General features: G+C 53.1%; 1 protein-coding gene across 2 annotated transcripts; it reads left to right on the forward strand.

Moving 5' to 3' along the window:
- Nucleotides 1–1,085: 1,085 nt before the first annotated feature.
- Nucleotides 1,086–12,375, forward strand: MBD3 (methyl-CpG binding domain protein 3). Of its 2 annotated transcripts, none has more exons than XM_044453495.1 (7): nucleotides 1,086–1,295; nucleotides 6,251–6,410; nucleotides 6,969–7,106; nucleotides 7,446–7,536; nucleotides 8,669–8,846; nucleotides 9,935–10,123; nucleotides 10,516–12,375. In XM_044453495.1, exons 1-6 carry the CDS (start codon nucleotides 1,186–1,188, stop codon nucleotides 10,116–10,118), a joined length of 861 nt encoding a protein of 286 aa, XP_044309430.1. In that variant the 5' UTR covers nucleotides 1,086–1,185; the 3' UTR covers nucleotides 10,119–10,123; nucleotides 10,516–12,375. The 2 variants fall into 2 exon arrangements, with proteins under 2 accessions (XP_044309430.1, XP_044309431.1); XM_044453496.1 differs by having other exon boundaries at nucleotides 1,170–1,199.
- The last annotated feature ends 451 nt before the right edge of the window (nucleotides 12,376–12,826 follow it).

A 12,826-nucleotide genomic window follows, 5' to 3' on the forward strand; every position in this document is an offset into this window, starting at 1 on the left:
GCGCCCCCCGGGCGAGGGGTCCTCAGGCTGGGGGCTGCGGACAAAGGCGGGGCCTTGGGTGTGTGGGGAGCCTGGGCGGCCTCGCGGTGGGGCAGAGCGGGAGGTGGGGGCGGCCGCGGAGGAGGGCGCGGGACGAGCGTTCGGGGCTCGCGGGGAGGCTGTGGGGCGATCGGCCCCGACGGAGAGGGGCGGGCAGGCCCGCACGCGTGGGCCGGTGGGGAGACGGGCGGCGAGCAGCCGGGCCGGGAGAGAGCTGAGGCGAAGCGCGTGAGCGGGAAGCCGAGCTCGGCGAGCCACATTCACACGTTGTTTGCGACCCGTGTTCAGGAAGCGCGGCCGGCGAGGGAGCGTGTTCTGGCCGCCTTCGGCGCGGGCACGTGTGTGGACTTATTGGACGGAGGCGGAGACAGGCGGGGTGCTGCGACGGCGACTTCATACGTGCGCCTGTCCCGTGTCTCTCCTCCCTTCGGGGTGGGAGGAGAGGGGACTATCTCGCCGCCCAGGCGGAGGGATACCGCTTCGGCGCACCGCGCGCGCGCGCGCGTTTCCCCCGATTTGGCGGGACGCGAGGCGGAGAGTTTTTTCAACGCCGCTCAGCAACGGCCGCCTGCGCGCTCCCTCCCTTCGTGTGCTTCCCCTCTGTTGGCGGGGTGGAGCACGAGAGCCTGGAAGCGCCGTGGCGACGAAGCGCGCCTGCGTGGCGAGACGTGCGGGGCGGGGGGAGAGAGGACACGCGCGGCGAGCTTGAAGGGAATGAATGGGAAGGTCGCTCGCTGCGACGTGGGAGGGGAGCGCACTTCTGGGAACAGCCGGCGTGATGCAAGCGAGGAGGCAGCGCCGGCGGGTAAAAGGAACAGCGCCCCCTTCGTGCAGGAGACGGCGGGAAGCGAGCTTGACAGTGCGCTGGAGGGAAGAGCCGCCGCCGCCGCGAACGTTCCAGCCACCCCAGCCTGGGAGGCGTCCGGGAAGAGCCGGAACCTGGGAGCCCTAGGGGAGCTGGAAGAGGCCACCCGCTGCAGCAGCAGCAGCAGCAGCTAGCCCGTCAGCAGCGGCAGCAGCAGCCCACGAGCCACCGCAGCCCTGGCTGGGAGGGATCTTGGAGCAAGCAGGCAGGCCGGAGCCCGAGGAGGAGGAGGAGGAGGAGGCTGGGCCGACCCAGAGCCAGAGCTGGGCCTGGGGGAGGCAATGGATCGGAAGAGGTGGGAGTGCTCAGCCCTCCCGCAGGGATGGAAAAGGGAAGAAGTGACCAGGAAATCGGGTCTGTCTGCGGGCAAGAGTGATGTCTATTATTATAGGTGAATGTGCCACGGCGGAGGGGCCTGGGGCGAGGGGCTGGTGGCGGGGCGGGAGGAAGGCGGCGGGGGTCACGGGGGAGCTGCTGCCGCGGCGGCTGCCGCCTGCCATTCTTGGAGATCGCTGGCTGGCCAACTGCTGTAAAGGTGTGCCCCCCCCTTGCAGCTGCACACACACAAAGACGGCGGGGGTGTCTGCAGTCAGGAATGGGGGGTGCATCTGAGCTGTCTGCCCTCCCTCTGCCTCTTGCTTGCACAGACTGTGTGTGTGTGGGGGGGGAGTCTTCTGGGTGGGCTGTGGACATGCTCACCTGCCCTTTGCTTCGCTGGCTTGCCACACTTGGGAGAATGGCCAGTTTGGAGCGTGAGTGGCCTCCACTGCATTTTGGGGAGCAGGCAGCCCCCGCCCTGCACTTGGCTGAAGAGCCGATGGTGTATCAAGGGGGTGATTGCAGAGGGCTTGCCACTTCCGTGGGGGCAGGATGCTGGAGTGGAGCAGGCACGAGTGGCGGCCCCATCGTGGTCTGCGCTTTTGTTTTTGCCTAGAGCTGAAGGCTAGGTGCCTGCTGCATCCCGGTTGCCAGGCGGACTGTGGGGCCAGAGCAGGGGGCCAGGTGGGGAATCTCCCTATAGGGGTCTTGTAGGGAACATTCACGGCGTGGGGTGCTCTCTGTCTTCTTTTCAGGCAGGGCTGCAGGTCCCAGGACATACAGGGCCGCCTTGCAGTCGAGGTTAGAAGACGACTTGGCTCTTCTGCAAGCAGGTTTCCATGGGGGGAGCACATCCTCTGCCACAGAGAGAGAGACAGTGGGGCTTGTCGTGCTGGAAAGCAGGGGTGCTCCTTGCAGCAGGCAGGGCGGGGGGCATGGAAAGCAGCCGCACAGGTGGCAATGGCATGCCAGCTGCATCGGATGCTGTGGGGGAGTCTTGGGACTGATGTCACGGATCATACCAGGCTGCAGGGGGGCATTCCTCTGAATTCCTCTGAAGGCGGCATCCTGATCTGCATGGGACAAGTAAGGATTTGCACTGCCCGTGGATTTGGCCTTGTGTGCCGGAGCCCCCTCGTCTTTCGATGTCCCTGACGTGGGCCTGGGAAGCAGCCTGAGGAGGGTGTATTCTCCTGAAAGCCCTGGGTGCTGACAGGGTTGGGGGCGGGGGGGCAGAATTGGGAGCAGTGCTGCTGTCAGCCCAGGCATCCAGGGCCCAGTTGCATGAAGGGGTACAGGGTGCCTTTCTAACTCCTGTTGCTGGATAGAGGGACTGCATGTGTGACAAGTGATTTTAACATTTTCTTACACAAAACAGTTCTTTCCCTCTCCATTACAGCTTCGGGGTGACAGCAACCTCTTGGTGGGCAGGTAGTCCATTGAATAGAGCGGGGTGAGAGAGAGAGGGAACCTTTAATGCCTGTCAAAAACCTACAAGGCTGTTAGTCCCCTGATGTTGTCAGGGAGACGGATGTGGCGTAGCATCTCCCCATTCATACAGGAAAGAGTAGGTGGGATTTAGGGTGGAAAGAAACAACGCCGTGTGCCTCACAAGCTGCAAAACAGATTAATCCAGCCACCCATGTTCAAGTTATTCTTAAATACAGAAAGTTCACAAAGAATGAGGAAATAACTTGCCATTTTGATAGCCAGACTTTTATCTTAGAATAAGATATTTTAGCAAACCTTGAGTAATCATCATTGAAACAGACATTTACTTCTAGTTCAATGAAGTGATCTACACTTGTGTAGATTTGCACAAGTGGACACATTCTACATATGATGGATTCTCTCCAATCTTTCAAGCATTAATCTCTCAAGTAATAATAATTACAAAGAAAGTGGAGTGTTTTTCAAACTTTTACCTTCAAAGAACAGGCTTCTATTATGAGGACATAACCCCCCCTCCCCCAAAAGCCAGTGCTCTGCCACAGGTTCTGGGAAACCTCTACACCTGCTGAACCTCACTGTTTTATGGGAACCAGCTCTTGGTTCTGACAGACACTTGTGCTCCACTGTACCAATCGAATGAGAAAAGTAGGAGCCGGAGATCCAGGTAAAACATGGAGAAAATGTGCAACTCTTAGATGTTTTGATGCAGCCATCTAATTTTCTTCCACACTGATTTAAAATTGAGCTGCTCTTGGCGACTGGAGCAGTTTCCCATTCACCTGTCCCAGCTTTTTCAACCTGGCAGCCTGGGGTATTCCTGGAGGCATCTCCAAGAGAAAGCTAGGGAGCTGGAATGTGGAGGCGTCATGTGGATCTTGGCCATGGGCTGACCTCCTTACAGAGTCTTGAGCCAGGTTGTGTGTCTGCGAAAGGGTGTGATCCTATATGCTTGTTTCCCATGCGCTGGGACGTGCATAGCCAAAGTGTCCCCATCTATACACAAGAGGGAGGTTTGATTCTGACATCTCAGATTAGAAAGGCTGGGGAATACTACTCTACCCCACCCTTGAGAAATGCTGCACAGACCATCTACTTACTGGCCTGAATATTATTAATGTTACTACTATTACTGCAATAACCCAATGGCTTATTGCCTTTGAATAAGCTAAAATGCAGTCAGCCAGGTTTAGCTTATTTAAAGCCAGGAAGTAGGGCTTAGCAGAGGCGTTTCGACCACCTCTTAGGAGAATGGGGAAAACTGCACAGAAGCCAGGTGATCAGGGATAGGAACCCAGAAGGGCTGGATTAGGCTCCTGGGCATTTCATCCCCGAACTGGGTACCTGCACAGCAGCAGCATCATAGGTCCATCCCTTGGTATATTGGGCCAGGTGGGGTATGCAGCCATCATGGCATTCCTGTGCGCTTGGTATCAGTGCATTTCACCTGGGTAATCAGGTGGTAATTGGGTGGTAATCAGGTGTTTGTCAGTGGGAAGATTGGTGATTGCTAATGTTTCCACAAAAGGCGCCTGACCTACGCAACTGGTTTCCTGCAGGATGCAGCCACAAAAGGCTTGCTGCAGCTGATCGTTGGCTCAAGTAGCCAGTTCCCCCCAGTGGCTGTAGAATACGCCACAGAATCTCCTCCTGTGCACAGCTGCTCGGTGGGTAACTCAGCATGGAAGTCTGTTTGAAGGTAGAAAGTTTGAAAACTGCTGCACTGATGCATAGTTTAATTCTCAGTTTGCTCTTTCCCCCATAATTATGAAATTTCCTGGGGGGGGGGTCTCCGTCCGTCCCCCGGGTGCTGTGAAATGCTGGTGTGTTCCTCTTGGAAGTGAAAAGAGAAGAGGTGGAGATGAGGTTGGCTTATAATAGAGTCCAGGATAAATTTGCAGGGCTTTTTTCCCCCTTGCCAACAGAGTATAAAAGAACAAAGAGTTTAGCTTGCCGATGCAGACTGGACATCTGGAGGCTGTTGCGAGAAGTCTGAATGGGGAATGACACATTCCTGTTAATTCGCTCCCCTCCACCCCCGCAGAATGCTCACACTCCTAAATGTCTGTGAATGTCAAGTAACACTTTAAATAAAGGAGTGAAAGGAACATGGGATACTGGCTGCTTTTTTTGTCACCAATGGCCAAAGCAACCCACAGAAAAGCCTACGGGGTGAATGTACTTGTTGGCAGAGGGGCACGTTGAATTAGTCTCCATCGCTTTGCAGCTGCTTTTTAAAATCTTCCTTGGAGAGGAACTCTGACTGAGGGCACTGGAGAGTGCAGCAGTTCCCACGGAGTGGTTTCCTTGGTATGAAGTCCTCAGATCAAAAAGATGCTTGACCCAAATTCCAGCTGATCTTTGGGCTATTGTGGCTCCCTCTCTGTGGGTAAAGCACATTGTTTGTGCAGCTCCTTGCCCTAGAACCTGTTCTGGAATACTTTAAATCTGTAGAAGGGAAATCGGTCCCCTTAAAGGTTGATCAGCTTAGCTCAATAAAACTACTGCAGCTGCTAGCATCTCTCCAGGGTCTTGAGTTACCTGCTACCTAGCACCTTTCACATGTATTAAAACTTACGTATTTGATGCATGTACTGTGGTCTGTTGCCTGAAAATCAAGAATGTTTCCAGTCCTCATGATTCTAAATTAAAGACTGGCTTCTCTAGGGTGTGAGGCAGAAAGAGGTCCTTCCTGTCACCTACCTTTTGTGAGGTGCAGTCTCTCTCCAGGTGCCAGAGGATTAAAGAGTATTTGTTGAGGTATGGCCTCTTTCCTTGAGCACTTTGTCCATCTGCCTGGTCCCTTCAAAACTAGCCAGGCTGATCTGAAAAGGGGTGTGGGGGGGTGTTTTGGAGAAGCCTTGTCTTTCCTTGAGAGAGCTTGCGGGTGCTTGTGAGGGGGCTTGAGACCACTTTCTATGGAACCCTGGGTGATGCTGCAGAGTACAGTCGGTTTTGTTGGCACATTCAGCTGATCCTGGCACGTTTAAAAATGCTGCAATCTTGCAATGTTTGTATTGGTGGTTTTTAAAGTCCTGCGGGCAGGTGGCGTGCTCCAAATGGCTGGTGAGGAAGAAGCAGCTGGGCAGTATTTTGGGCTTCCTGGTAACGAACCTGCATAAAGTCTGTATCAGATTTCTCTGGGCTCTCATCTGTTAACTTCATCAAACCAACTAGGGATGTTTTGACATAAATGGCATTTCAGCTTTTAGCTCAAACCTCACACCTGCAACAGGTGTGAGAAGGAGGGCAAGGATATTGCTAGAGAGGCACTGGCTCTCTCTGGAGAGCTTCAAAGAAGGATCTGCTCACACTGTTTTAGCAGTCACTTCCCTGGGAATGTGCTTGTTCAGGGCAGGGCTCGCCTAGGTAGCTCTGTGCAGAGCGAATGGTTTCTCTCTCCACTGTGGCGCTTTCATGGTCACAGAGATCAAGAAGTGCAGCATGCATTGTGTGTGGATAACCGTTGGAGCAAAACGCCTGTCTGACGAGGCTGGGCACCAAGGAAATGCCAGCCCGTGGTGCACGATCGAGCCCAAGTGCAAAAACTGATTTCCCTCCATCCTGTCTCTCCCTCAGCCCGAGCGGGAAGAAGTTCCGCAGCAAGCCCCAGCTGGCCCGGTACTTGGGAAACTCCATGGACCTGAGCACGTTTGACTTCCGGACGGGGAAGATGCTGATGAGCAAAGTGAACAAAAACCGGCAAAGGATGCGCTACGACTGCTCCAGCCAAGCCAAGGTGAGGGTGGCCAGGAAGAAGCGGCCATGACTTTCCCGCCCAGGCTGCCTGGCTAACTTGCAATATCTTGCGACCCTGGCAGGGAATGGTATTTGTGACACCGCCAGAGTGGGGGTCCTGACCCTCAGAGCCACTGGGACGTGTCCCCCCAGCCCCAGGTCCCAATCCAGCTCTCCAGGATTCTGTGGTGGCCACATCCCCTTTCCCCTGACCATCCATAGTGTGGCAGTTTCCCTACTTTTGCACAAGGGTTTGAATGTCACTGAGTTAAATCCCCCTTTTTTCTTGAACTCCATCACTGAAATGTTTTAACTGCAATTTACATCGGGGCTGTGATTATCACTGGGATTAGAGCTGGCATGAATGAGCCTTTTGACCCTTTATGCGGGTGGTCCTGAGGAAAATCCAGCATCACAAGCAGGCAAGTGTAAATTTTCAGAAGAGGGGTTTGCTCCTGGACCACCATAGGGGTAGGAAAGAGTTTCAGACCTCCTGAACTCAAAACTCTTTCTCTCCCTGTGCCCACTACACGCGACGCACATCGCCCTTCGGTCTTAGGATAAACCCGACCTCAACACAGCGCTTCCGGTCAGGCAGACTGCTTCGATCTTCAAACAGCCAGTCACGAAGATCACCAACCACCCCAGCAACAAAGTGAAGACAGACCCCCAAAAGGCTGTGGACCAGCCCCGCCAGGTAAGAATCTGAGTGAGCCCAGAGGCTTAGTCTGACGCTTAGTCTGGAGAGCTTGCTTCTTGGGATAAGGCCCCTGCATTCTGACTCCTGTCTTGAATAACATTGGTTGCGCTGGCTGGGGCTGATGGGGGTCGTAGTTGACAGCATTTGGAGGGACCCATGTTGGGGAAGTCTGGAACTGAAGACAATAGCCAGAGAGATGCATTGTCTGGCCTGTAAGACTGTTTCCAAAAGATATTTAAAAGCTTTCACAATTTTGCAGAGATGTGCATGGCCAGTCTCTCTCTATTCTTTCCATTCTTGGTTTCTGTATGTAATGACATTGATCTATGTTTTCAGCTTTTCTGGGAAAAGAAGCTAAGTGGCTTGAATGCCTTTGATATTGCGGAGGAGCTGGTGAAAACCATGGACCTTCCGAAAGGTTTGCAAGGTATGTCTGTCAAACTCATTGGGGACTGATTCGCAGTTGGGGGCAGCTGCTTAGTAGTGACCAATTAGATCAAATCAGGACACTGTTTTGTTAGTTGGCATTTCATATTCTGGTCCTTGGCCCCCAAAGGTTCTCTTGTATTATCTTACAAGAGTTTAACAAACAACAGGAAGCTTTCAAATGCAGTGATGCAGCAAATAGCATAAGATCACATTTGAAAAGAGCCAATCTTAAACTCCTGAAACAGGATTTATTAAATAACAAGATCTTTGTTTGTTGTTGAGCTCGGTGAGAAGAGAGGCTTCTGCCAGGCCAGGGTGTCACCCCCAAGAAGTCTGTGTCTCCAGTCACTGAAGGCTGAGGATCTGCCGGGTGGCCTGCCATAACCCTCACCCCAGTCAAGAATGTAGGCATTCTGGATTCTAGTCCCCACTCAGCCATGGAGCCGTCTGGGTGACGGGCTCAGCTCAGCCTGCCTCACAGGGTTGTTGTTGAGGGGATAAGATTGAGAGCAGGAGGCAGAGAACGATGCAAGCCGCTTTGAGTTCTTAAAAAAGACAGAATATAAATCCAATAAGCAGTGCCACTCTCTCTTCACCCTCCTATTCCTTTTTCCCTTGATTCTGCTCTTCGCCAGGAGATCCAGCTGTGCTTTGGATTCACTTCTGACCAAAGCTGATCACATTTAGTTTGTTTTGCAAACTAAACCATTCTAGTGGTTCAGGGCTGTGTTTGCATTCACTTCTGCTGAATTTCTCCCTGCCTTCATCCTGAGGACAGGTGGCATTGCCGCATTAGGCAAGTCTGCTTTCCCCTGGGGAGCGCCAGGGCTGAGCTAGGATCAGTCCCGGGCCATCTCTGCTAAGGCTCAGCATGCCACAGGAAGCCATTGCGTCTCAGACTGGACAGCGCCTTCCCGCCTTGTTACCTTCTGTCCTGCTGCTCCGCTCTGCTTGCTGCAGCCATCCCGAACTGCAGCTCCCAGAATCCCCCCAGCCGGAATTCTGGGAGTTCCAGTTGAACATATGTGGAGGAAGCCAGCCTGGGGAGAGCGGGTTGATCAGACTGGAGGGAGTGATATCGGCCGTACAGCGGAAGGGGCACTAACGGATTGCCGCTCCGGCTTCCTTAGGCGTGGGGCCTGGTTGCACAGACGAGACCCTCCTTTCAGCGATCGCCAGCGCCCTGCACACGAGCACCATGCCCATCACCGGGCAGCTCTCGGCTGCCGTGGAGAAGAACCCAGGAGTATGGCTGAACACCTCACAGCCCCTCTGCAAAGCCTTTATGGTGACAGATGAAGATATCCGGTAGGAAACATCGGTTGTGGGGGAATCCTCAAATGTCAGGTCAGAAGAGCTTTCCCTGAGTGGAGTCCTTCCTCCTGAGATCCGGTGGATCCTCTTGACCAAGGGTCCCAAAGTTTTTGAATAGGGGGCCAGTTGAAAGGTGCCAGGGATCGGTGTGGGCTGCCAAGGTGGTGCAGGCGGGGGGCGCGGGGTGGGGGCATGCGTGCGCAGAGATGCTTTTCTCCGAGCGAGTCCAAAACAGTCTCCTTGTGAGCAAGCCGGCACCTTGCCGTGCGCATGGCGAGCTATGGTGGGCCGGATCCAGCCCATGGGCTGCAGTTTGGGGACCTATAAAACTGTGTGTCTATAAAACGGTGTGTCCAGGTCCCCAAAACTAACCTCCTTACCTGTGTTTGTATTATACTGTGAGATTTCTCTTAGCTGAACAGATACGGTCTTGCTTGTATTTATCATGTGATAGCAGAGGGAAACTGACACCCCCAGGGTCAGAACACCTACAGAAGGAAAGGCTTTGGGAACCCTTGGTTTAGCAGAAACGCAGCGAAGACAAGTCATGAAAGAAGGTTTGCGAAATTAACCATGCTGTGAAGAAAGTTGGGGCCAATATTTTCCCCCTTCGTCTCAGCACACTAAAACTGACTGCAGAGCAACACCAAATGAGATTGATTGGTGGTTGGTTCTGAATAAATTATTAGTTACCCAAAGCAGAACTGAGTTATGAAACTACCTTTGAAGGCTTTAAAAGGATTAGGTAAATTCACGGAGGGTTCACAATCGCCCTAAATGATTAAAATAGACCCTCCTTGTTTAGAGGCAGTCTACCACCTGGAGAGGGGGATCGTATTGTCTTCAGGTGGTCCTTGAGGACATCCAGCAACGTCGGGTTGCCATGGCAGGAGGCAGGATTAAAAGTCTGGTCTGGCCCAGCAAGTCTGGTCTGACTCCCCTTCGTTTTGCATGCGATGGTTTTGCTCTCTGGGCGTGCCCTTTGCCCCTGTGGATTCTGGATTTGCCTGCGCTGCAGGCAGTGAAAACCAGGGGAGAACGGGGTTGGGCAGCGTTGCATCACTTCCCCTTGGCCTTAACAGGAAACAAGAGGAGCTGGTCCAGCAGGTGCGGAAGAGGCTGGAAGAAGCGCTGATGGCCGACATGCTTGCACACGTGGAGGAGGTAGCCAAGGATGGAGAGGCCCCTGCAGCGAAGGTTGGAGGCGGTGAGGCTGGGGAGGAGGAGGAGGAGGCCGACCGAAGCCAGGATGTGGAGTGCGTATAGTCCAGGTAGTCACCAGCATCCTCTCCCTCTGTACCATCCACCCCTCCACCGTGACCTGGGTTCCTGTCTTTCCCAGCTGTTCTGGAAAACCCAGGAGGTCCTTTGGTCCCTGCAATATCCCAGACCTGAGGTCACTTACTGTCTAGCACTGTGGGTTCTCCTCCAACTGGCTGCAAAAGCACCAGCGCTTCAAGGAAAGCTCTTTCCATTACCCGTGTCCTGGTGCTTCCTACCGAAAAGTGTTTTCACACGGGCGCATAGCTTCCATTTGTGCTCTGGAGCATCACTGTGCGACTCCATTAGGCCAATTTGCTGCCACTCCCCCGCATTTGAGAGCAGTAGTTCTAAAGGTTCTAGTCCTCTGCAGGTCACTGAATGTGTGTCTCTTTCTCCTCAGGGCAGTGCTCCGGAGGATTCTAGCCTAGTCCCCGTTCATCTTGAGGCAAGTGTGTCTTCAGACTGTATCGCACACCAACTCCATGGCTCTGTGGTAAACATGCCTGGTCTCCGCTTGCAGGGAGTCCGAGAACCCAGTAGGTCCCCGGGTAGTGTGAAGAAGGATTTTATTAAACTTGTAGTCTTCCCTCTCAACACCCCATTTTTTTCTTTCTTAAACGTGCCACAGAGCAGGGGAAGGAGGCAGAGGACTGACCCTGGAAACTGCAGGTGTGTCCTTGCATCTTCTTTCTAGGCCAGTGATTTGATTTGAGAAAACATTGCTGGTGTTGCTTTCATACTGCCTCTGCACACTGCAAGGTCATCGTCCCCAAGGTTACAACCAAGGAGAAGGCATGTAGCCGTCTCCCCTGTCTGTCTGGAGGCACCTGTCCGTGGCCATATTTTAAGCTGTAGATAATCCATTCTTCCTGTGATATCGTCTCACCTGGCTTTCGGGTTCGTTGGAGGTTCTTTGCCTGGATCCCCCCCCCCCCTTCAAATCCAGAGTGGAAGGTGCCTTCCTGGGCAGGCTGGGATGGGAAGCTGAGCTCCTGAACCATTTGTTGATTTGCTCTTTATTTCTGAGTCCCCTTTTCAAAGGAACTGCAAACTGTATTGGAGACAGGGATCTGGCGGGGGTTCATATCGAATGCTCCAAACATGAGCAGTCTTTCTGTAGAGACTTTCAAGCTGGTTGTAGATAGACAGGGATGTTAAACACCATTTGGATAAAATTTTGTAACAGAAAGGAGTTCCAAGAGGGAGATAGTCTACTTTCTGTGCTGGAAGTTCTCCAGCATCTGTTTGACCGGGTTCAGTTACGGGGCAGGGGGTGGCCTTGGTTTGTCCTGCATATACTTTTTAAAAAGGGAAGAGAAGTTACCAGCTTTGCTGAGGTGCACCTGGAAATGCCACTAACTGATGCACTTGGGAGATGATGCAGACTTTGCCTTGCTGTGGGCTCCCAGATGCTGTCTTCCGCCTCTTACACGTGTACACACTGCACCTTCCTATATTTTAATTCTGCCTTGTGGTGAGATGTACTTCTGGGCTGGTTAGAGAGGAGAAACCCCCAGAGTGTTCCAGCCAGCGTACCTTTGCCGATTCCATTTGGTGGCAGATTCCAAAGTGTGTACAGCACCACTCCAGAGGGGAGCTGTTCCGCCCTGCCTCGCACGGACGGTCCGATTTGGCTTACTGAGGAAGGGCGGAGATCGCTTGCATTTCCTAAATAAAAGAAATCGGACATTTAGGCGTGGCATCAGGCCCCCAGATTAATTTGTTAAAAGGTGGTGATCTTGCGCAGCCTTCATTTTAAATATTGTTTGACTAGTCAGGTGTAACCCATAATTTAAATCTTGCTTCCATGGACACACACTCTCACCCTCCTGCACACGGGTTCCTTTTCTCCGTGCTCAGTTACTTGCATGGAGTTCCTGCCAAGCAGACGAGCCTCAAGACACCTTTACACTTTGTGAGATGTAAAAGCGCGCCAAGGAGCTTTGCTTTGTGCTGTGATGTCGCTCTGGCAAATCTTGTTACTGCTGTGCAACCCTGAAAGACAAAGGGAGGCACCCTTCTGTTTGTTGTCCCCTCCAACTTGGTTGATCGGATTCAACATACTTTTTGCTTCCATGCTTTACAAATGAAAGACGATGTGATTGTGATGGTCAGTTTCCAGGAAATTCCACCATCCTGTTGTATGTCTTTTCAAACAGGCATCCTTTTCTGCCGATTTGTACTTTCACCTATAATGACATCTTAAGGTATAACCTTGTTGGGGAATGTTAGTTTTGTAATAAAAAATGTTTTTCATACACTTGAACCGCTCGATGAGTAAATGTTGAGATGGGGGCATGAACGGAAACCCTTCTGTACCGGGCGACTAACAGGCATTCAGAGTGTGGGGCATTGGTCACCAGTTCTGACGGCTTTCGGGAGGGGATGAGAAAGATGGAGAGATGAGAAAGTGGGTTGTTTGTGTCAGCTAAAGGCGCGGCAGTTTCCTGCCTGCTTCCTCGCTGCATGCTCACCAGCTCCAAGGCTTCCCATCAACAGAAAGCTCCCAGAACCAGGGCAGGCTGCCACCCTCCACTCAAGCCTCGAGAAAGAGCAGGTGGAGCCAGGGGAGCTGCTGAACAGAGCGTTGCTTGTGCTGCACAGGTTGGGTGGGGGTGACCCCACCTGCGAGCAGGGCCAAGACCCACTGGCCGTCCCTGGACCGCAGTCCAAGGAGCACTCGAGTGGCCGTGGACACATCACGTGGACCT

The sequence above is a fragment of the Varanus komodoensis genome, unplaced genomic scaffold, assembly GCF_004798865.1.
Source record: "Varanus komodoensis strain SLA01 unplaced genomic scaffold, ASM479886v1 scaffold79, whole genome shotgun sequence".
NCBI lineage: Eukaryota > Metazoa > Chordata > Lepidosauria > Squamata > Varanidae > Varanus > Varanus komodoensis.

Excerpts from the sequence above, each read along its gene's own strand:
- MBD3 (XM_044453495.1), top strand. The coding sequence starts at position 1,186 with ATGGATCGGAAGAGGTGGGAGTGCTCAGCCCTCCCGCAGGGATGGAAA. Across the intron at positions 1,296-6,250 it reads AGTGATGTCTATTATTATAG|CCCGAGCGGGAAGAAGTTCC; the intron begins GTGAATGTGCCA and ends TCTCTCCCTCAG. Across the intron at positions 6,411-6,968 it reads ACTGCTCCAGCCAAGCCAAG|GATAAACCCGACCTCAACAC; the intron begins GTGAGGGTGGCC and ends CTTCGGTCTTAG.